This window comes from Pan troglodytes, chromosome 11 (genome assembly GCF_028858775.2).
Source record: "Pan troglodytes isolate AG18354 chromosome 11, NHGRI_mPanTro3-v2.0_pri, whole genome shotgun sequence".
NCBI classification, from domain to species: domain Eukaryota; kingdom Metazoa; phylum Chordata; class Mammalia; order Primates; family Hominidae; genus Pan; species Pan troglodytes.
Window position 1 is genome coordinate 24,042,606 of NC_072409.2, and position 23,290 is coordinate 24,065,895.

Sequence of the window (23,290 nt, forward strand, 5' to 3'; positions counted from 1 at the left end):
TAGGTCCTTTGTAGTTCTCTAATACCCTTTCTGGGAAAAAGTCACACCCTCCCTGAGCTTCCCTGGAAAGTCATGGCTGCCTGATAAGAGCTTCCTGCACAGCTGAATGTGCAAAGCCCCTGATGCGCCAGAGCAGGGCAGGATCCCACGGCATTGGTCCTACCATGTACTGTCATCTGAGTCCAACCCCAGCTTCCCCCAGGATCAGCTGCAGGTCGAATTCCTGGGGTAGGGGGCAGTGGCTCCACCTGAATGTGGCAGAGGCTCCCCTTGTCTTTGCTGTAGATACCTCTGAGGCTCTGACCCGTCTCTGTGCCTCCTGCTGACACCAGGACTATGAATGTTGAGCCTGAGGAAGTGAATGCATGTCAATCACTGCCTCACTGTTCACCTTAACGCGCCTGGCTGGACTACTTCCAGGGAGCATTGGACTCATTATGGTCTTGGAGGAGGGAGGTGGTGTGAGAGGGCTGCCATTCCTTTCCATCCTAGTTGTCATATGGGCCAGGACACGTCTCGCGGTTCATTCTCTTGCTGGGGCAGATTGCAAGGCCTCCCAGTCTCCCAATGCACGTAACAGTCACCTTCCTCGTACATTGTGCCAGGCCCTATTCTGAGTGCTTTGTAAGTGTTAACATGTCCACTGCCTAAGGCAGGTATTGCTGTTAACCTATTTTACAGAGGAAGGATTTACCTACCATCACTCAGCTGCAAGCGGCAGAACTGGGTGTGAGCTCAAAGAAGCCTCAGAGTTGGCAGAGCCAGAACCAGTGTCACTAATCAGTGAGTGAGAGAGCAGCCCAATCACCCTCCCCCTTTTGAAAAAATCCCCCCAACCACCACATACCGCGCTTGCATCACAGGGACTGTCAGCAGCAGATTCCTGTGAGGCAGTTGTGCAGTTAACAGGTCAGGACCAAGGTTTGCATGTAAACCTCAACTTTGTGGGGAAATGGGGGCAGTTGCCCCTGCCTGACTATGCCCCTGAAGCATCATGGGACCAGATGAGGAGCTCTGGGTTTGCAGGGCTCTGACCCGGAATGCCCGAGCCAGCATCTTGTGGGTCGAGATGGGGATATGTGTGGCATGACTGGCCTCTCGCTGTCTTAGGGGTATGGCGTCAGGAGTGCCTTCTGTCCCCACCTGCTGCCTTCACACTCAGACATTCATTACTGCTCACTGCAGTGACCTGCAGCACCACCCCCCTCAACTCCCTGCCTGCTCTGGCCTCCTCCAATGATGGCTAGAGTGATTGATTCATTCATTCATCCATCCTGCCATTCATTCATGGATTCATCAGTTTGCTTCATAAACATTTATCCAGCAGCCACTGTTCTGAACAGTGAGGAGAGAGTGAGGACCGAGCAGTTGCATGTCCTGCGTTCTCAGAGTTTATATCCTATTGGGAGAGACAGACAGTATGCAAAGAGTATAAAGTCAGATGGTGATAGGTGTTACACAGAAAACCAAAGCAGGAACGGGATAGACAGGGATGGGGGTGGGGCAGTACTGTTTTAGACAGGGCTTCTCTGGGAGGGCCTCGCTGAGGTCTGAACTAAACAAAGTGAGGGAATGAACCACAGTGTGGTGCAGAGTGAGAGCGGCAGGTGCAAAGGCCCTGGGGCAATAATGAGCTTGTGATGTTGGAGTAGCAGGAAAGGGCCCGGTCATGTAGGCACAATGAGTAGGGTTTGGAACTTCCTCCAACTGAGATGAAGAGGCCCTTGGGGGTCCTGAGCTGCAGAGAGACCTGACATGTGTTTCTGGCATGACTCCCTAGCTGCTGGGTGGAGATGGTGATCAATGAGAAGGAGAAAAATAAAGCAAGGTGGAGTGGGGTGAGGGGAAGGTTACGATTTTAGCTGAGGTGGTGAGGGTACACCTTGTCGAGCAGGTGACAGGTGGGTTAGGTTTTGGAGGTGAGCGACAGCATGCCTTGTGGATGGATAGCCAAGCAGAAGAGTCGCAGACAGAGACAACAGCCAGTGTGAAGGCTGACACATCCGTGGTGTTCCAGCCTGGCTGGAGAGGATGTGAGCAAAGGGGATCTTCGTAGAAGGCAAACTTGACCACATCTCCATGGCAACCCACTGCCCTCAGGCTTAAGTGCAAGAGCTCCATGCTTGACTTCTGTGGAGCTGCTCGGGGATTCTCAAACATCCTATCTCCATTCCTGCTTTACACCCTTTCCTCTGTCTGAAACACCTATCGTTCCCTTCTTTGCTCTGCTCACTCATAAGACCTAGCTTTGAGTTGTGCCCCGTCCTCCAGGAAGCCTTCCGTGGTAACCCCTCCCCCGATTGCATTATATGCCTGTGTTTGCCCATTGGATGCTCTCTCTGCAGTCTCCCTGTTGCTTGTTTGCTTGTCGACTGACCCCATTGTCTCTGAGCTACCAATGGCAGGGTTGGTGTCCCACCTCCTCTGTGTCCCCAGCCCCTTATCAGCCTGGAGCTTCAGAGACTGCTCAGTACTGATGAGCACTGCAGTTGAGACCTCAGCCAAGTGTTGATGTAGCCAGCAGGGTTCTCCAGAGAAAGAGAAGCAATCAGATATACTATATTGTGTGGGATTGGCCCACGCAATGATGGAGGTTGAGAAGTCCCCTGATCTGCCATCTGCAAGTCGGAGGCCCAGGGAAGCTGGTGGTTTTGTTTTAGTCCAAGTCCAAAGGCCCAATAACCATGAGCTCCGGTGTCTGAGGGAGGAGGAGATGGATGTCTCCGCTCTAGAAGAGCGCGCAAATTTGCCCTTCCTCTGCCTTTCTGTTCTGTTCAGGCGCTTAGTGGATTGGATGAGGCCCACCCACATTGGGGAGGGTGAGTTTTGCCCAGTCCACCCATGCAGATGCTGATCTCTCCTGGAAACACCCTCACAGACACACCCAGAAATAATGTTTTACCAGCTATCTCAGCATCCCTTAGCCCAGTCAAGTTGACACGCGAAGCTAATCATCACAGTGGTGGAAGCTCTTTTCCATTCTGGGCTCTAGGGCCGAGAGAACTGGCTCCCTTAGCCCTCAAGAGAGCCCAGCTCAGAGAGGAGCTCCGATGGGCCCCCCATAGACGGCCCACAAATGGCCTTTTGGCAGCCCAGTGTCACTTAAGGAGGCATTGGGTTTCTTCTTGTGAATTGGGAAGGGAAGAAAGAAATAGACGTTTTTTGCAAAATAAGGCCCATTTAAACCTTAAACCACCACCTTGGGATTAAAACCATTAGAATTTTAAAAAGGGAGAGACTTTCCCCATCCACTTCTCTCTTGCCATTTTCACACCTTCCTGGGATTCATCAGCAAGTGGTGGAGAGAGGCCTTGGCTTTTGGAGGCATGACTGTGGAGCACAGCGCTCGTGGCCAAACCCAGGAATTCCCAGCCCAGGCTAGAGATGCCCCAGCATCTCTGGCAGTTCAGGGGATGCCTGAAAATGATCAGAAAGTCCCAAAGAAAACTTAACTTCAAAGTGACCAGCAGGCAAATTGACCTTCATTTTAATGGGTAAAGTGAATTTCGATGAAGTGAGGTATGTCAGGGCTCACATGAACCACGTGGAGGTGTCCTAAGACTTCCTCAATTTTGGTGTGCTGGAGAACAAACCAGTGTTCCCTTGTCAGCTTCTGTTTGCTCACTTTGCTTTCTCGTCCATTTCTAGAACACTCTGGACCTGGAGGAAACTGGCGAGGCTGTCCAGGGCAATATCAACGCCCTCCCAGATGTGTCCGTGGTAAGGCCCTGGCTGGCCCTTTGGTTCTGCTCTCCCTGGTGTGCTCAGGTCCTGGTGGCTCTCTCCTCTCCATGACAGCCACGGAGAAAGGGCACAGGGTGGCGAAGGAGACAGAGGCCTCTGCCATGAGCTCTCACACCCAGCTACAGGTCTGTGCACAAGCTCACCATTCTAGTATCTCTAGCAGGCACCAGGGATCACTTGCCTCTGGTGACTTCAGGCGGGGCCTTCAGGCTGGCTGGCCACAGTATGACTTTGACCAAGTTTCTTAGCCTCTCTGTGCCTCAGTTTCCCCGTCGGTAAAGTGGGGATGATGATCATAGCATACCTACCCCATAAGTTCGTGGCACGGAGTAAATTAATTAAGTAAAGCCTTTAGGATGGTGACTGGAAGGTTGTTGGAGCTGTGCAGGTGTCCAGTGTTGGCCTAGGCAGAGGGGAATGGTAGTCACAGTGTCCATAGCTGCCCCTCACTGTGCACCTGCTGTGGCGCGGACACTGTGCTAACAGTATTCACGTGGCTTTTGACATCACCACGCCACCTCTGCTGGGTAGGTGTGCTTTTCCCCATTGCCCAGAGGTGCACTCAGAGAGGTGTTGTGCCTTGCCTGGGGCCACATAGCACCCCAGCCCATGTATCCATCTCCTCCTGTCCATTCTCTCTCCAGTCCTTTCATACCTCTTGCCTCTAGTACTCAAGATCACCCCCTAAAAAGAAAAGCCAAATAAATGCATTTTTTGTATTTCCATCCTCTTCATCGTGTCTCTAATGAAGTCTTGTTCCCTGTGACAAGCTCTGGCCGATGCCAAGAACTTCAGTTCCCAAAGGTAATGATGCTGTCCCCAGAGACACCCGCCAAGATCCCAACGCTTATCAGCTGCCGAGATGCAGGGGAGAAGTTTTCCACTCAGGTGTTGCATTATTCAGAGCAGCGTGGCCAAGAGCAGTTAGAGTGGGGACAGAATTCCAGCTGGGCCTGGCACCACTCAGCTGCTCGGCCTCCCCTCTTCCAGGCGTGATGGGGTCTGACTCCTTCTCCGCCTGTTGGGTCTTTTGGCAGGATGATGTCAGATCCACCTCCCAGGGGCTGTCAAGCTTCAAGCCACTGCCTCCCCCACCACCTCTGGCCCAAGGCAACGACCGCCCACTAGGCCAGCCAAGGAAGCTGGGGAGAGAGGACCTCCAGCCACCTTCCTCCACGCCTTCCTGCTCGGGCACTGTCTTCTCGGCTCCACAGAACCGCAGCCCGCCAGCGGGCACCGCACCCACCCCAGGGACCTCCTCTGCACAGGACTTGCCCTCTTCCCCCATCTATGCCTCCGTCTCCCCTGCCAACCCCAGCTCCAAGAGGCCGCTGGACGCCCATCTGGCCCTGGTCAACCAACACCCCATCGGCCCCTTCCCGCGGGTCCAGTCACCCCCGCACCTGAAAAGCCCCTCTGCAGAGGCCACAGTGGCTGGGGGCTGCCTTCCGCCCCCATCACCCTCTGGCCACCCAGACCAGACAGGCACAAACCAGCACTTTGTCATGGTGGAGGTCCACCGCCCCGACAGCGAGCCAGACGTCAATGAAGTGAGGGCGCTGCCCCAGACGCGCAGTGAGTACAGCAAGGCCAGGCTCTGTGGTCCTTGGGGGTCCCTGTCCTCTCCAGGTCAGTCTACCTGATGACACAGTGAAGGGTGGGACCAGCTACTTGTTGAGGGGGCTCAGGGCCAGAGTGGCGAAGGGAGTTGGAGACCCCAGTTTGAATCCCGGCTCTGCCACTGACTGGCTGTGTGACTGTGGACAAGCTGCCGTCTACACCTTGCTTTCCCCATCATAAAATGGAGATAACAGTGACAGTCCTGCCAGGTTGCTGCGAGCGTCGGGGTGCCTTCTCCAGCTCCCCCTACCCTGGCCACCCTGTGTTCACCAGGAGGACTGAACTCGTGGAGGGCAGGGGTGGCTTCCCTTCCTGTCCCCCACGGCCTGGCCTGGAGTAGATGCTGGGGGGAAAGGTGGAAACTGAAGTGGCAGTCTCTGGACCCCTGGCAGGTCTAGGGTCAGGGTGCAGAAAGGATCTTGGGGAGGCCAGCTGACGCTGTGCCCCGGTTTGCTAGAGGACATGGGCTGTGGGGTAGAGGGAAGGGCAGAGCCTGCCTCCCCACCCTGAAAGCTGTGGAGCTCCCGCCTGTGAGTGAGTTGGGAGCATTTTGTTGGATTCTGCTGCCATCTTGCGGCTACAGTGATACATAGGCCCCGTAGGACATTCCCTGAGCGCCTGCACAGACCAAGATGCAAAATGCAGGGCTCTGGTGCTCACAGCCTAGTGAGGGGAGGCAGCTGAGGGAGAGCAGGCAGACGTGGTGAGAAGACCCAGGGCTGTCACAGATGGATCACTGCTGTCTCTAGAGCTGGCGCTGAGCTGGACATGCAGGGATAATAAGAGCTAACAGCCATACTAACAATAAGCACTTTGTGCCAGTGTTCAAAGGGCCTTGCCTATAGTATTAACTCGTTTAATCCTCCCAATAGCCCTATGAGGTTGGTACTATTATTATCTCCATTTTACAAATGAACAAACTGAGACATACAAAGTAGTAATTTCTGGCTGGGTGCAGTGGCTCATGCCTGTAATCCAAGCACTTTGGGAGGCGGAGATGGGCAGGTCATTTGAGGTCAGGATTTCAACCTCAGGAGCCTGGGTAACTTGCTAAAAGCCCCATTTCTACTAAAGATACGATAATTAGCCAGGTGTGGTGGGCACCTGTAGTCCCAGCTACTCAGAAGGCTGAGGTGGGAGGACCACTTGAACCCAGGAGGCAGAGGTTGCAGTGAGCCAAGATTGCACCACTGCACTCCAGCCTAGATGACAGAGTGAGAACCTGTCTCAAAAAAAAAAAAAAAAAAAAAAAGAGAGAGAGAGAGAAAGTAGTAATTTCTAGCTTACCAAGAGAAAAAGAGAAATTCCACCACACCTGGTCTGAACCTCTGCATGGCCCCTGCCTGAGCTGAGTGGTGGGCACATGCCCTCCAGCCCACCAGTCAACCCACGCTGCTTCACTATGTGTATAACAGCCGGGCCCCTGAGTTTGAAACCCTAGGTTAAGAACCCACACCCTGGAGCCAGGCAGTCTAGCACAAGTCTATTCCCTGGACTGCTCCATTCTATACATCAGATCTGAGTTTTTACAATCACCCCAGTGGTTAGGCACCATCATTTCTGTATTAGAAGGAGAACATAGGAGGCTTAAAGAGGCTCTGTTACTTGCCCAGGCTTGCACAGCTGGTCAGTGGGAATTCAAACCTGACCTGCCAGACTCCAGAGTGTGTGTTCTTAAGTTAGGGTCTCAAACTCAGGGGCCAGGCTGTTACACACATAGTGAAGTTGACTGGTGGCTGGAGGGCATGTGCCCACCACTCGGCTCAGGCAGGGGCCGTGCAGGGATTCAGGCCAGGTGTGGTGGAATTTCTCTTTTATTCTTGGGAAACTAGAAATTACTTATATGAAATCTTCTAATTTGAATGTGTTGGTTCATCATTAAAAATTGATAGCATTATGTGAGTTTTAAAACAAAGAAAACACCCACATCTGTGGGCTAGGTTTGCCTCTTGTCCTCTGTTTTATCATTATGCCAGTGGCTGGGAACTGGGAGATCCAGGGAGATGTCCTGGAAGTCACAGCCTTCAGACCAGGTCTGGTTGAAAGGACAGGTCTTGAGTAGGTGGAGAGGGTGGCAGGGAGTGGACCTGCCCTCTGGCCCCACGATCTCTTCATTCCTTCCCCCATCTTTGCCTGGGGAATTCCCCCAGCCTTCCAGCCTCCATCTCCATCACTGCCTCCAGGCAGCCCTCCCTGACCCCAGCTATATAAGCTGCTTCTCTCTTCCTTTTCCCCTCTCCAGCAGCCTCTACGCTCTCCCAGCTCTCGGACAGCGGGCAGACTCTAAGCGAGGACAGTGGTGTGGATGCTGGCGAGGCAGAGGCCAGCGCCCCAGGCCGAGGAAGGCAGTCGGCGTCCACCAAGAGCAGGAGTAGCAAGGAGCTGCCTCGGAACGAGAGGCCCACAGATGGGGCCAACAAACCGGTGAGCCAGGAGGAGGAGGATGCAGAGGGCTGAGAGGAACACGGGCCCCAGGTACAGAATGGGAGGTCCCGGGACCAGGGCTCAGCTTGGCAAGTGACCACAAAGGGAGGTAGTGAGCTCCCTATAACTGGAGGGATTTGGACGTCCTGGAGGAGCACTGGATTAGGAATCTGGAGGCCCAGTTTCAGCTCTGCCTTTGCACTGACACTAGGGGCTGAGGCTTAGATTGGTCTTGGGAATCTTTAAGCTCCTCTCAGTTTTGACATGGCCAGGTGGCTGAGACAGTCTTCGGAGTCAGGCTTCGATTCAAGTCCTGATGCCACCACCAGACAGCCTTAGGCAAGCTCCTTAACCTCCTGAGCCTCGGGGATTTTGGTGAGGATTAAAGAGCCAAGAACACAAGTGCTTGGCTTAGTGCGTGGCACACCTGAGGCTCCCGACACAGGGCTGGAGCCTGAGCTCTGCTGACCCAGGGTGGTGTCACGGCCCGGCCCAGCCCCCTGGCCAGGCCTGCCAACTGCGAAGGCCTCAGTGGTGTCCTTCCTAATACCCACAGCCTGGACTTCTGGAGCCCACGTCCACTCTGGTCCGTGTGAAGAAAAGTGCGGCCACCCTGGGCATCGCCATCGAGGGTGGCGCCAACACCCGCCAGCCCCTGCCTAGGATTGTCACTATTCAGGTATGTCCCCAGGGGCCCCACTTGCCATCTCTCCCTACCCCCGAAAGGCCCTTTCTCAGCATCTCCAGGGTTTTGTGACTCCCATGGGTAACACGGCACTCAGGGGCAGACCTAGGCTTATGTCACCTTTGCTCTTCCGGGCCTCAGCTTTCCTAATCCGAGAAGTGGACACTCAGATTGTAGCTGCCTGCTTGGCAGTGTTGGGACTGACCCAGTTGGTGGTCAAAGCCAGGCCCGTCTAACCCTTGGGCACCCCATGCCCTGTGTCTCCTCCCTGCAGAGAGGCGGCTCAGCTCACAACTGTGGGCAGCTCAAGGTGGGCCACGTGATCCTGGAAGTGAATGGGCTGACGCTTCGGGGCAAGGAGCACCGGGAGGCCGCCCGCATTATCGCCGAGGCCTTCAAGACTAAGGACCGTGACTACATTGACTTTCTGGTCACTGAGTTCAATGTGATGCTCTAGAGGCCAAGGCCTGAGGGCCTCCCACCACTGCCCAGCCCCTGGTCCCAGTCCCTTCCCACTGTTGGCTTCATCAAGCTCCTTGCGGGGTTGGGGCTGCATGGCCAGGGTAGCAGGAAGACATCCCCCCTCCATCCCAGCCCACTGGACAGAACTGGGAGAGGAAGAGAGCAGGACAAGGCAGACAGAAGGTCAGGTCAGGAACTGGTGCTGTACTGGGTACACAGTAGGTGCCCAGGACAAGTGGGTTGCAAGACAGGAAGAAAGGAAAAGGAAGGGCAGAGTGCTGGTTTCTCCAGGTTGGGTTGGGGGCACTGCTGTCCCCCCTCCAGCTAGGACCCAGCCCATCCCCAGATGCCTGAGCCTTTGTCCAAAGTGAGGTCACTTGAGAATTCATGGACACGGCCCCCAGTCGGGGGCATCTTGCAAGACCTTTAGTGCCACAAATAAGCATCGAGCACCTCCCCATTCACACCCCCATTCCTCCTGGCTCCTTATCCCCCATGGTGTTTATTATTTATTTCCCTCCCCATGCCCCTGGGGACCCCAAGGCCCCAGCTTCCCTCTGTACCCCCAGCCTATCCCAGAGGCCTTGCAGGTGACCAGCAGTGTCATTGTATTTATATACAGAGCTTATGACTTTAATTTTTCAATAAAGAAATCTGAACAAGGTTAGAGGCCAGCGTGCTGTGTGGTTTACCTGTGTGGCTGGGGTTTCCATGTGGGGAGGGGTGGGCAGGACAGGTGGGGGCAGTCAGAGCACCACAGACCACCACCCTGACTGCCCGCATGGCTCCAATTGGGATACACGGTGGGGCATGCAGGGGTGCTTGAGCCACACTCACATCTTGGAGCCTCTTAATTGAAGGCTTGAAGGCAAAACTTGAGTATTTACAGGTAATATTTTTAGATTAAAACCCACAAGTATATTATGAGGCAGAATGCACAATGTGCATGAATGTTTTAAATCTCATATGCAGCCCATTCCTTTCCAGAAGCTGCCTTGGAGATAAGGATTTGTACCCAATCAATCGTCAAGAAGTGCCCTCAGGGCAGACCAGCAAGGAAGTGGGGAAGCAGGACAGGGAAGGGGAGGAAGCCAAGCGAAGGTGAGATTTCAGGCAAAGTCTGCAGAAGGCAGCTTCAGCCTGATCCCAGGAGGATCCCAGGGCGTACACTAGGCCTAGAGTTGTCTCCACTCAAGGCCAGAGGGCTGGACTTTGATGCCTGTCAGTCTTTAGACAAAGCCTACAGAGAGAGGCCATAAATTCCCAATCACTTCCTGCTCTCTACCTATGTGGGTCAAGCTGTTCCAGTAGCCTAGGACAGCGGGTGTCAGAGCAAAACATATGGGATGGGCTCGGAGGAAAAGGTTGCAAACATGGTCTACTGTACGGCCTCAGTCCCGGCCCCAGTGCTCATTCCTTCTGTCCTCAATATTTGTCTGGAAGATGGAAGAGTTTGAGAAATCCTGCTTTGTCCAGTCCTGTGTCCAGAGTTCTGCCAGAGGTGGGTTAGGGACAGTTGGTTCCATGCTCTTGTCCCAGATCCTGTTCTTGGCTGTCCTTGTTCTCTTTCCAGCCTGGGCAGACCACCTGAGACCTGAGCCATGGATTCCCCTGAGGCAGCTGGTGTTTCAGAAGGCACCCCTGCCATCCCCTGACAGGGTGCTGTTGACCCTTTGCAGGGAATGACCCCCCCACCTAGCAGCAGGAGGGCTTCGTTAGGCCTCAGATCTCCTGGCATTCAACTCCAAAGCTTGTGTGGTCATGGGCAAGTAATTTTACCTCTCTGAGCCTCAAGTTTCCCATCTGTAAAATGGGTTTGGTGGGCTAAATAATGGCCCCCAAAGATACCCAGATTCAAATCCCTGGAACTTTGGAATGTTACTTTATATGGCAAATGGGATTTTGCGGACATGATTATAGTCTTGACATGGGGTGGACCTAGTATAATCACCAGGCTCTTATAAATGGGAAGCAGAGAAAGATGTAACAGAAGAGGACAAGGTGTGATGATGGAAACAGGTTGCTGCAGTGATGTGCTTTGACGATGAAGGAAGGGACCACGAGCTGAGGAATGTAGACAGCCACTAGAAGCAGAGAAAGGCAAGGCAGTGGGTTCTCCCCTCAAGAGCCTCCAGAAGAAAGCTGCCCTACTGTCACCTGGACCTGAAGCCCAGAGAGACTCATTTCAGACTTCTGCCCTCTGTAAGAGAAGGTATTTGTGCCGTTTTAATTTGTTACAGTAGCCATAGGAAACTAACAATGGAGCTGCCACCCCCAGCAGCTGTTAGTCACAGCCCCATGTCTGTACTTGGAAGGAGTAGGACAGGAATGAGTTTCTGGACTTGTTGCTTCTGGAATTCCTGGGCCTGACTCTGAGGCTGTAGCCCATTAAGTGTGTGGGTTCCCCTCCCAGTAGAACTTTTAACCTAAAAACATTCCTTTGCAAGTGGTCTTAGAAAGGTCCAGTTAGTTGTCCAAAGTCACACAGCTAAGGAGGACAAGTTTGGACCCACAGCTGCCTTAAGCCTGGGTCTGCTCTTTCCTGCACCTGTCCTGGTGTCTTTTGAAGGGCCCAATGTGGTGGGCTAAGGCAGCTTCAAGTACTGGGAGAGTGGGGGGAGGGTTGTCAGAGGTCCATCCTGGCCACATGTACCTGTGACCCTGACATTTTTACTCATGATGCCAAAGTGGGGGTTGGGGGGAATGGAGTCTCAGGGTCTGCTTCTCCCTTGCTGGAGAATGCTGGGCAGGTTACACAATGCACCAAGCCTCAGTTTCCCCATTCTGTTCAAGAGTCAGGACCGCCATGCTGCTCAAACCCAGAAAAACACTTCACTTCCATGACCTGTGTGGAAAAACACCTTGGGCCCTTCCTACACTGACATTCCAGGGCCAGAGCCCAGAAGGATTAGCTAAAATGTTTGCCCCTTTCACAGAGCAGGCCCTTAGTGGGTAGAAGCTGCTGCTAAACTTACTACTAAATATGTGTCTAGGGAGTAGCAGGCAACCTGGGGAACTGGCAAGTGCTTTCTACCTGGAGGAAAAACTCCAAAGCATTCAACTTTGGATGCAGCTGGATGAGGGACCTTGGGCAAGTCTCTTCTTGCATCAGGACTTATTAACCCTCTTGTGTTAATAGGGTCGGTCAAGGTGCTCTTTAAATTAGTACCACTGATTTATTTCTGACGGGCCTGCCATTATGTTTATTTATTTACTCTCAACAACCGCATAAGATGTGGGTATGAATCCCATTTGCCTGAGGCTCACTGGCAGCAAGTGGCAGAGCTGGGGCAAAGAGCCCAGGTGAGTTGGACACCGTGCATCCTTCAAGGTGTGTGTGTGGTGGACAAGGTATGATGTCTGTGCTGCACTCACAGCGGGACCTTGGAAAAGTTCTTGTCCGTCTTCGGGCTGGGTTTCCATGCTTGCCTGATGGGGAGTTGGACAAGAATATACTTGGGGGCGGTGGTGATAATACCTACCTACCTCATAGGAGACGACTGAACAGCAGAAGAGCTTCCAACAGGTCTGACCCATAATTAGTGATCAAGAAAAGTTTATTATTACTGTTACTAAGCAGGCCGTTTCAGCCATGGAAGTTTGTGATTTCCTCCTCACTGTGGCTCTGTGCGATCTTCTTTTTTTTTTTTTTTTTTTTTTGATGGCGCCTTGCTCTGTCGCCCAGGCTGGAGTGCAGTGACGCAATCTTGGCTCACTGCAACCTCCGCCTCCCAAGTTCAAGCGATTCTCGTGCCTCAGCCTCCCAAGTAGCTGGGATTACAGATATGCGCCACCACGCCCAGCTAATTTTTGTAGTTTTAGTAGAGACTGGTGGGGGTGGGGGGACGGTCACCATGTTGGCCAGGCTAGTCTCGAACTCCTGACCTCAGGTGATCTGCCCGGCCTCCCAAAGTGCTGGGATTACAGGCGTGAGCCACTCTGTGCGATCTTGCATAAATGCCTTACCCTCCGCAGACCGGGCCTCGATCTCCGGGTCTGCGGTGGGGCTGATTGCAGTAGGCACACACAGCCTCCCAGGTCTGAGATTTTCATCCTGCAGCAGGGTTTGCGATCCCTATGTCCGAGTCCCTGGGGGCGGGCCGTGGCGGCGGCCTTTCGGTGATTGGTGCGCTCCCAGAGGCCCCGCCCCCCCCGGGCCGCCCCCTGCTGTCGCGGGCGGGCCTCAGGGATTATGCAAAGGAGCCACCGCCCCGCCCCGCGCCCGGATTGGAGGCCTTTGTTTGCCGCTCAACTCCAGGAAACCACCCGCGCTCGGCGGCCGCCAGCAGGTGAGACTCGGGGAGGGGCTCGCGGGGCGTCCGGGGTGGTCCCTGTCCCTCGTTGGGACTCAGTTTCTCCGTCGGGAGAATGGGGAGGGCGAGTGGACAGTGCCGGTGGGCTCCGTTCCACTGGGACGGCGCTGCTTTCGATCTTTTCCACGTGGAAACCCCACGCGCACAGGGAAGGAGACGCATCACCGCTCCGGGAATGGGAGGGAGCCCTGGACGGGCGGTATGGGCCCCAGTCCAAACCGTGCCGGCCGCGGGGTTCCACAGTCTCCACCCTCCGGCCTCAGTCTCCACCTCTGCACAATGGGGGCGTTGGCTTTTTCTCTTTCCAGCTGGGGCTGGTGGCAGGGAGGGGAGGGGTCCCGGGGGAGCTCGGGGGTGGGCCTTGGCTGGGCCTCGGGCTGTGTTTGGGCTGGAGGCGTGGCCCGGGTTGCTGTGGTTACTGGGGAGGTGAGGCTTTCTGTCTGGGATTTGTGTGAGATTCGTTCACCCAGCAACAATCCGCGCAGCCTGGCGGCCCTCGGAGCCGCGCGCGCTTCCCGGACGCCTAACGCAAGTTTCTTTTCCTCTTTTTGTCGCGGGGGGGAAGGTAGAACAAGGGCCAGTGTCGGGTAGGCAGCCCTGACAATGGTAGGAACTGAACGGGCTGCAAAAATAAGTCCAGTTCCCTCTTGGTACACCTGCGGAGGAGAATGAGGTCCAGAGAGGGGGCGCGACTGGCCCAAGGGTGCACAGCAGGGAGGCGCAGAGCTGGGCTCTCCCCAGTGTGATGGGGCTGGCACAGGCAGAACCAGAGTCTGCTTGCTGCGTGACCTTAGACGACACTTCCAAAGCTCCTTTCCCGGGCTTTTGTTGAAAGAAATGACGGACTGGAGTCCATCATTACCTATGTTTAAAGACCTGCTTCTGAGATAGTCGAAGGGAAAATTGCTGATAACAAACCTGGGCTATGTTGGAGCAGAGAGAAGCTGAGACAGGCTGCAGTGAAAAGAGACATTGTTCCTGTCCTCTAGAACAGAAGGAGAAGAAATGGGCTGGAACTGAAGCATGAAAGACTAAAGTTAGATACATACAGGGACTTCCCAAACGACTTTTCCAGGCGCCTCCTCTGGAATTGGTGGGTTTTATTTGGGGGCTGTTTTGTTAATAAAACAATGGCTGCCCATCTGTTAGGGCCTAAGTCTGGTTTACTTACTAACAAACAGGGGAGCGGAACCTATGGTGTTTTGGGACTCTGGGTTTATTCCTGGGGCAGTCGTCTCACAGTTCTTCTGCAGGAGGGAGACGATGTCCACGTGGGGCCTTTGCCTCCTAAAGTCCAGCCGGTTTGCATTTAAAACATGTGATTGGGGCTGTTTGTTGCAAGGGGATTTCATCAGCTCCCACCGTCCTGCAGACTCTGCCAGAGGCGCTAGGATAGGGGTTTCCAGAGAGACTGGGAATGGTCCCAGCTACAGGGCCGTCATACTGAGAGGGTGTTTTGGAAATTGGTGCACAACATGGACACTTCAGTTTCCCCCCGTGGGGGCGTGGAGAAGGAAAAGTATTTTTAAAGCATTCACATCCCCAGTCGAATTCCTGGTCCTTTTTATGTTTCCTCAGTCCTGGAAGGTGGGAATGATCTGGAGACAAGGAGTAAGAAGACCTGAGTTTAGATCCCCAGCCTGGATTCAGTTCAGAGTGCCTCAGTTTTCCCTTCCACAAAATGAGGTTGGTAATGCCCACTTTACCACCATTTTTTTTTTCTTTTTTTTTTGAGATGGAGTCTAGCTCTGTCTCCAGGCTGGAGTGCAGTGGCGCGATCTCGGCTCACGGGAACATCTGCCGCCCGGATTCAAGTGATTCTCCTGCCTCAGCCTCCTGAGTAGCTGGGATCACAGGCGTGTGCCACTACACCTGGCTAATTTTTGTATTTTTAGTAGAGATGGGGTTTCACCATGTTGGCCGGGATGGTCTCGATTTCCTGACCTCATGATCCTCCCACCTCGGCCTCCTGAAGTGCTGGGATTACAGGCGTGAGCCACCGCGCCCATCTACTTTACCACCATTTTAAGGCTTGAGTGAGGTGGCATCATAAGAAACTTTTGCTCAGTCCACATTCTAAATAAATGAGGAAACTGAGGCTCAAAGAAAGGAAGGAATAATGACAACAATAATACCATTGGTATTATTAGCTAATATCATAGGTAATATTTATTGAGTGCGACATTCTAGCCACTGTGCCAGGGCTTTTACTGCAAGAAGTGAGGTTTGGGAGGGCAGGAGCTCTTATCTGTTTTGTCACCATTGTTATTCCCTAGTGTCTACCTAGTGTAGGGCTCAAAACATTGTTGTTGATCATCTAGATTATATCAGTTACGTGATGTTGTCGAAGTGGGTGTTATTGTTGTCCCTCTTATACAGATAGAAAGCCTGAGGTTCAGAGAGGTTAAGCCACTTGACGAGAGTCACACAGCTTCTCACTGGTGTTAGAGCATCCTTACTTTGGGGTGTGCAGGGTGTGCTGGTGTCAGCTCGGGAGAGTGGATTGTGCCCATCTCTTCCCAGTGCAGCATTCAGTGATATCAATAGCTTGAAATTGGCATGGCCAATTTCAGTAAGGGTATTTAACACCATCAAAATTAGTAACCACCACAAATCAGGGCTTTTTCTTACTTTTTTTTTTTTTTTTTTTTTTTAAGACAGCTGCAGGTGAAGGGTGTTGGGGGATGGAAGACCAGCCTTGCTTCTGCTTGGCAGCCTGGAGTTGGGGGCTTTTTGGCAGAGCCAAGTGGAGCCAGGCCAGAAGGCCTGCGCCCCACTGCAGCTCCCCTAAAGTATGGGATTTGGGAAGAAACCCTTTATGAGATGGCTTTTGTAGTGTACGGTGTGAGTTATGCAGTGCAGCAGCCCCTGACTTGGGAACAGGTTGGTATGAGCCTGAATTCCAGGCCAAAATGTCTGGCCTTTAACCTGAAAGTGACAGGAGCCACGGATGGTCGTTAAGCAGGGGAAAAACCTGACAGGATGGTGCTCTAAGATTTGTCATTGTGCCAAGGGATTGGGGGGTAAGTCAGGGTGGGTGATAGGGAAGAGGTGCGGCAGTTGGCCAGGGGAGCCAGGAGGCTAACAGAAGCTCCTCATTTTCTGAGTGTGTCCTGCGTACAAACACATTATCTTGTTACTTTACACATGCATGCCTGAGGGAAGGAGAAGCCTCTGTCTGTAGATGAGGATATCAGAGAAGTTCTGAAACAAAACAGCAAAGGGCTGATCTACCCAGGCTTCCTGCCCCCAAAGTCTCACATTCTCACTCCTCCCTCCCTCCTGCACCCCAGCTTGCTGTTCCATCTTGGCTCTGGGCTTCCTTGCCAAATGTCAGGCGAACTCCGGCTCCATTGCCGAGTGAGACCTTCTGCGCCCAGTGCCGCTCCCACACCAGCCCCTAGGTCCTTGCCAGCATTCTCCCCCCAGCCCCCCCACTGCCAGCTCAGCTTTTTCTGGGGAAGGAGCCTGGGATCAGGGCCAGAGTGGGATGTCCAGCTGTCAGTCTCCTCGGGGTCTTGGGACCACAGCCAAGGACCAGGAGTGAGGAGGGGAGGTCTCAGGGTCTAAGAGGCACACTCAGTCCCCCACTAAGGATTCATCTGGAGGATAATGCTTTATTTGTGGGTACAGACCCAACTGTGCCTTAACATGCTGTGTGACTTGGGGCAAGTTGTGTAACCTCTCTGAACCTTTCTTCATCTGTTAAATGCCTAATTATTTATGAGGATCCAATCCAGCAACACATGCCATGCCTCCAAATGCAAAAAGTGGCTGAGGCTGGGCGCTGATTGCTTCCTTTCCTTTTAGTGATTTTCATGTGTTCCCACATGTTGCATAATGGCTGTATTACAGAAAACAACATATTGTATTAGAGTTTAAACAGAGGAGGAGAAGGTGTGGGGGTTACAGAATGTTATAGGATGTCAGAGCTGTAAAGGGCCTCAAAGAACCCAACGATACATTTCACCTTTCACAGGAGGGGCAACTGAAGATGGAGGTGCCCAAGGTCAGAAGGAAGCACCACACAGATGTGAGGTGGTATTCGTTTGTTTTGTTTTTAAGAATAGTACATGTTCATTCCATTCTTATTTTTAAAGCAACTGTTATATTTGAAAAATACCCAAAAGGAAAAATGGTAAACTTGCCTATCAAAAAAACTTGCCTATAATTCTACTACCTAGTGATAATGATTGTAAACTTTTTTTTTTTTTAATTGAGACAGTTTCACTGTCATCGCCTAGGCTGGAGTGGGGTGGCACGATCTTGGCTCACTGCAACCTCTGCCTCCCAGGTTCAGGCGATTCTCCTGCCTCAGTCTCCCGAGTAGCTGGGATTACAGGTGCACGTCACCACACCCAGCTAATTTTTGTATTTTTAGTAGAGACGGGGTTTCGCCATGTTGGCCAGGCTGGTCTCGAACTCCTGACCTCAGGTGATCCTCCCGCCTCAGCCTCCCAAAATGCTGGGATTACAGGTGTGAGCCACGGCGCATGGCCTGTTGTAAACATTTTAAAGCATGTCCTTCTCTTTCTTTTGCTTTCTCTCCCTTTCTTTTTTCCTATCCTGTCTCCTTCCTTTCTTCCTCCTCCTCTTCCTCCATATTTTACTGTGTTTTTTTTTTAAGTGGACTCAAACTAGATATATATTATTTTATAACTGGCTTGTCCACTTAACAAAATTTTTACATTATTTGATATTCTTCAATAGCATGACTGTTAATGGCAGCTAATATTATTCCTTTGAGTGGAACTATCACAATTTCTTTCAATGATCACCTGTTACGGGACACTGCAATTGTTTCCAACCATTTTACCTATTGCAAGTTTCAGTTGCAAAGTGATTAAGATCACACTGTCCAGGGCCGGGCACGGTGGCTCACGCCTGTAATCCCAGCACTTTGGGAGGCCGAGGCAGGTGGATCACGAGGTCAGGAGATCGAGACCATCCTGGCTAACACGGTGAAACCCCGTCTCTACTAAAAATACAAAAAAAAAAAAAAAAAAAAAATTAGCTGGGTGTGGTGGCCACTGCCTGTAATTGCAGCTACTCAGGAGGCTGAGGCAGGAGAATGGCGTGAACCCGGGAGGCAGAGCTTGCAGTGAGCTGAGATCGCGCCACTGCCCTCCAGCCTGGGCAACAGAGCGAGACTCCATCTCAAAAAAAAAAAAAAAAAAAAAAAAAAAAAAAAAAAAAGATTATACTGTCCAGATTCAAACAGCTTGGTTCAAACCAGCTTCCTCACCTATAAAATAAAATGGGCATCATAATTTTTCCCTCCTTGGATTAGTATGAGGATTAAATCATGAGATCTGAGTCCATGGAAAGGCTTTTATAAGGTATTTGACACATAATAGGTGTTCAGTATAGTTTTGCTGTTAGCAGTCCCTTCCTGGCACGTGCACGGTTTGTTTGACTCTTTGAAAAGAGCATGAATTTGAATTTATGTATGTGTTTTCCTCAATATGGCCGCACCCTCCTCATAACCCTTATCTCAGTTGGCTGAGAAGGGGCTGTTTGCTCTGCTCCTTAACTACTCAGAGTGAGGACAGAGTTTCTAGCTGGGTCAGTGAGCCCTGGAACTGGTTTAAGGGTCGCAGGGAAGAGGGTCACAGGGAAATGTCAGCACCTCCCTCCACTTGGGAAAACTGCTTCTCCCTTTTTGTGTCCAGGACTCATCGCTAGACCTGGGGTTGATATTGTGGAAGCTGTGGATGAGGCAAATTAAACTCAGTCCTGCAGGGAGCAGGTTGTAGGGCGTTTCACGGAAAAGGCAAGGCCATTTATTTGTGAACAGTCATTCTGTGCCAGCTGGGCACTGGGGCCAAGAACTTTAGGCACATAGTCTCATCCGTCATCCCAAGAACCCTGTAAAATAATTATTGGTCCATGTTACAGATGTGGAATCTGGGATTCAGAGAGGTTAAGCAGCTTGCCCAAGGCCACACAGCTTCCAAGGGAGAACATGGAGTTCTCTGTTTGCCCACAAAGCCCATGTGCCTTAACACCTGTGCCCTGCAGCCTCCTGTCTGCATGGCATTTCTGCCTGGGTGGGCAAATGGAATAAAGAATCCAGGAGGTTTAGCATTAGAAGATAATCTCTGATAACCTCAGAGACAATCTCATTAAGCCGCAGGTTCCAAAGCTCAGAGAAAGGAAGGTGCTTATTCCTGCTCACTCAGGCTGGAACTTGGTTCTCTACTTCCCTAGCCAGGCTTCATCATTTCTTCTTGGTTCACTCTGGAAATCCTCACCTGCCTCCTCTTTCCCTCAGACTCCCTGTGGATTTTTTTTTTTTTTTTTTTTTTTTTTTTTTTTTGACAAGCGTCTTACTCTGTTGCCCAGGCTGGAGCGCAGTGACATGATCTCGGTTCACTGCAACCTCCGCCTCCCAGGTTCAAGTGATTCTTGTGCCTCAGGCTCGTGGGAAGGGCTGGCAGGGTTCTGCAGACACAGCCATGCACACGACTGTTGCTGGTAAAAGGGTGAAAGTCATCAAGCCCTGGCAGCAGGAGTAAGAGGTTTTTTTTGTTGTTTTTGTTTTTGGTGTTTTTTTTTTTTTTTTTGAGACAGAGTCTTGCTCTGTTGCCCAGGCTGGAGTGCAATGGTGCAATCTCGACTCACTGGAACCTCCGCCTCCCAGGTTCAAGTGATTGTCCTGCCTCAGCCTCCCAAGTAGCTGGGATTACAGGCACCTGCCACCACACCTGGCTAATTTTTGTATTTTTAGTAGAGGTGGGGTTTCATCATGTTGCCCAGGCTGGTGTCGAACTCCTGACCTCAGGTGATCCACCCACCTCAGCCTCCCAAAGTGCTGGGATTACAGGCGTGAGCCACTACACCTGGCCAGGAGTCAGAGGTTTTTGTTGTTGTTTCTTTTCTGGGTGACCGGGAACGAATCTCTTCTCTTCTCTGGGCCTCAGTGTCCTCACCTATACAATGGAATAATACTCGTGTTCTCCCCACTTAGACGTTCTGTTCTTGAGCATCTAGTGCTATAAAGGAGAAGAAAGCATTTTGGGAAACCAAAAGGCTCTGTGTGGAACCAGGGCCTCACTATAAAATTGGAACATTGGCTTTGTGAATTGCAATTAGTTGGTAAGAAGCTCCACTCTCGATTTTATTGTGCACAGGTATTAATTATCTCTGCGGGCTGCAATGCTGTGAGCACCAAGCTTGGTTATTAGAAGCCAGGTCTTTGTGTGTTTGAAACTCTACTGCAGGTCATCACCTTTGTGACCTTGGGCAAGCTGCTTGGGCTCTAGGGGCCTCTGTTTACCCAACTGTGAAATGGGGTTGTCACATCAGCCTCATTGGGTTGTTATGAGGGCTATGAGTCAGGCTTGGGCAAGTAGCTAGGTTGAGTGGATCATCCAGGATATATTTATTGTATTTCTATTGTATATCAGGGCCTGTGTGCTGGGTCCTGGGGATATGATGATGAGAGCCTCACAGAGCTCCCAACTGAGTCAAGAGACAGATGTTAATCAAATAATCACATATGAAATATAGTTCCAAATGGGGAGTCCCCAAGGAGGGCACGCTGGAGCTGACATCTGGAGGTTGCCTAGAAGTTAACAGGGAAAAGAAGTGGGACTGGGTGAGGGGAGGAGCAGGACACATCTGTCCCAGGAAGAGCAAGGAGGCCTGTATGGCAGGAGCATGCTGAGCAAGGGCAGAGAGGGTGGCGGGAGAAGAGGCTGCAGCAGCGGCCAGCTTGTGGAGTTTCATCTTCTGTCTCAGAGCCATGGTAGCTAGCTGTGCGTCTGAAGCATGGAAGGGTCTTGTTTGGAACTTTTATCTTGGAAGACCACATCGGTGCAGTGTGGGGAACAGATTAGTGGACCCTAGAGCTTTCCAGGCAAGGCCGATCCAGGGACCCACGTGGGGATGCAGAAACGGGGACAGATTCTGGTGAAATTTAGGAAATGAAATCACTGGGAGTTGACGATGGATTGGTTATGGGATGTAAGGGAAAAGGAAGTGTCCAGGGTCACAGTTGATTCTCAGTGTGTACCTGGGTGAAAGATGGGCCAAACTAAGGAGGGGTGGGTTTGGAGGGTGGCAATACTAGGAGCTCAGTCTTAGACATGCTGCTTCGGTTGGGTAGAATTTGGCCTGTGGGTGGGGACAGTGATCCAAGAGGGGGCAGTGCATGAGCAAAGGCAGGGAGGAGGGTTGGTCATGCTTGGGGGTGCAAGGAAATGGAACAGACTGCACTGCAGGCGGTTCTCCTTGGTGTTAGGTGGCTGCCCCTGAGATGGGTTTGGGGTTATCCAGGGGCCACAGGCTATGCCCAGCAATGGCAGCCACCTGGCGTTGATAGCAGTGCTGCCTGGGTTAATGACCAGGGAGGGAGGGTGAGTGAGTGACAGGGTGTCAGGGGAGCCCGCCCCTTGCACAATGGCACACATGGCCTCCAGAGCTGATAGGGAGGGGCCTCATTAGGGTTTGGCTCTGCTCCATGTGGGGCTGGGGGCTACAGGGAGAGCCCTGCCACCCAGATGTGGGTAAAAGGCAGGAAAGGGGATAGAGGGGTGGGCGATTACCAGGATGAGGGCTCCTGGTTCTAGCCCTGGCTGCGCCAGATATTCACAAGCTGACCTTGGGAACGTCCACTCATTCATTCATTCATTCATTCACAGAACGCATTCATCAGCCATAAACAGTGTGCCAGGCTTCAGGAAAGGTATTAAGATCTAGCCTTTAGAGGTGACCAGAGACTTATACCTAAGTAGCAGCAATAGTTGTAGTAGCAATAATAAAATAGCTCAATACATGACTGTGTTCTGGCTCCCCCGCTCTACCCTTGGTAGGCATCATGTCATTGAATCTTTATAGCAGCCCCTGTGGGGTGGCTACTCTTCTTATCCCTGTTTTACAGATGAAGAAACTGAGGCTTAGAGAGGTGAAGCTTCAAAGGTCAGGGCCAGCAGGAGATGGGGCTGGGATTTGAACCCAGGTCCACAGTGACTCTGAGATTTTTTTCTCTCCTATATGGGTGGTTCCCAAATCTGGCTGCTTATCAGAATTACCTGGAGGGCTTTTTGGACAATACAGAGGCCTGGTTTTTTTCCTCTTTCTTTTTGTTTCCTGACTCAGAGTCTATGGGTCCTGGGTGGGGCCAGTGTTGGGAGCCTCTTGTGCTCCTGTGCCCCCTTTTCTGTGAAGCTCCTGCTTCTCCCGCTTGACTCGCTCTGCCCCGGGTACACAGGCCTTGCTGTTCTCAGGGAAAGCCCGCTGGCTCCCCCACCTTGGCCTTTCCACTTGCCCTCCCAGAACACTCTGCCCCAAACCTTCTTGTGGCTTGCTTTTGACCCCCTCTTCCTTCCAGTGCCTTATTTGAATGTCACCTCCTCATAGAGACCTTCCTGACCATCCTATAACCCTTCTCCTCCAACCCATTACTCTTGGCCCCATGGGTTCTCTACCAGGGCCAGTCACCTGGGACACTTAAAATGTCTGATGCCCAGAGACTGACTCTGTTGGCCTGGGGTGAGCCCCAGGCTTCAGTGCCACCTGGCCTGGGATACGGATCGTCACCCAGTCTCATTGTTCACAGCTCTCTCCTTGAAATTATACATGTGATTGCTAATTGTCCATGTCTCTGCTAGAGTGGAGAGCAGGGGACTGGCCTGTCTTGGGCCCTGCCATATTCCCAGGTGCTTTAAAAGCACCTGCCACACGGTAGGAGCTCAGTGAGTACCTACGAATGAAGGAATGGGATGGTGGGGCTTGAGAAAAGACAGCTCGACTGACCATCAGGATCGATCTGTTCCCAACATCTGGTGAACCCTTGGAGGGTTCTTACAACAAGGGAAAGTTTACCTGATCTGCCAGGTTCACACCTCCATGCTGCCCCGAACATCCCACTCTGGCTGCAGGACCACCTCGGGGTGAGGACAGTGGGTTGAGATGGCAGGAATCACCACGGTCTCCCTGAGATTCAGGTTGCACATTGGCAGAGTCAGAGCTGGAAGAGCAGGAGTGGTGTTGAGTCTGAGCTCTCACCGTGCACATGGGCCCTGAGGCCTAGTGAGGG

The 23,290-nt window shown here is 52.2% G+C and overlaps 2 protein-coding genes across 10 annotated transcripts in view; both read left to right on the top strand.

The window, feature by feature from the left end:
• WHRN (whirlin) overlaps window positions 1-9,604 on the top strand; it is a 105,041-nt gene extending 95,437 nt beyond the window's left edge. For 6 of the 8 annotated variants that reach the window (XM_063787563.1, XM_016961522.4, XM_054659013.2 and 3 more), the window contains 5 exons: window positions 3,649-3,720; window positions 4,782-5,319; window positions 7,607-7,788; window positions 8,345-8,467; window positions 8,748-9,604. In XM_063787563.1, coding sequence (XP_063643633.1) covers window positions 3,649-3,720; window positions 4,782-5,319; window positions 7,607-7,788; window positions 8,345-8,467; window positions 8,748-8,930 — 1,098 coding nt within the window. In that variant the 3' untranslated portion in view covers window positions 8,931-9,604. The remainder of the gene's footprint in view (window positions 1-3,648; window positions 3,721-4,781; window positions 5,320-7,606; window positions 7,789-8,344; window positions 8,468-8,747) is intronic. The other 2 variants (XM_016961520.4, XM_054659014.2) reach the window with 1 other exon arrangement.
• A 3,536-nt stretch (window positions 9,605-13,140) lies between these two features.
• Window positions 13,141-23,290, top strand: part of AKNA (AT-hook transcription factor) — a 62,353-nt gene continuing 52,203 nt past the window's right edge. Inside the window, exon 1 of one of the 2 annotated variants that reach the window (XM_016961514.4) lies at window positions 13,141-13,224. The gene's annotated coding sequence lies outside the window, so the exon portion shown is untranslated. Of the gene's footprint in view, window positions 13,225-14,830; window positions 14,935-23,290 lie in introns of those variants that run through there. The other variant, XM_016961512.4, reaches the window with a different exon arrangement.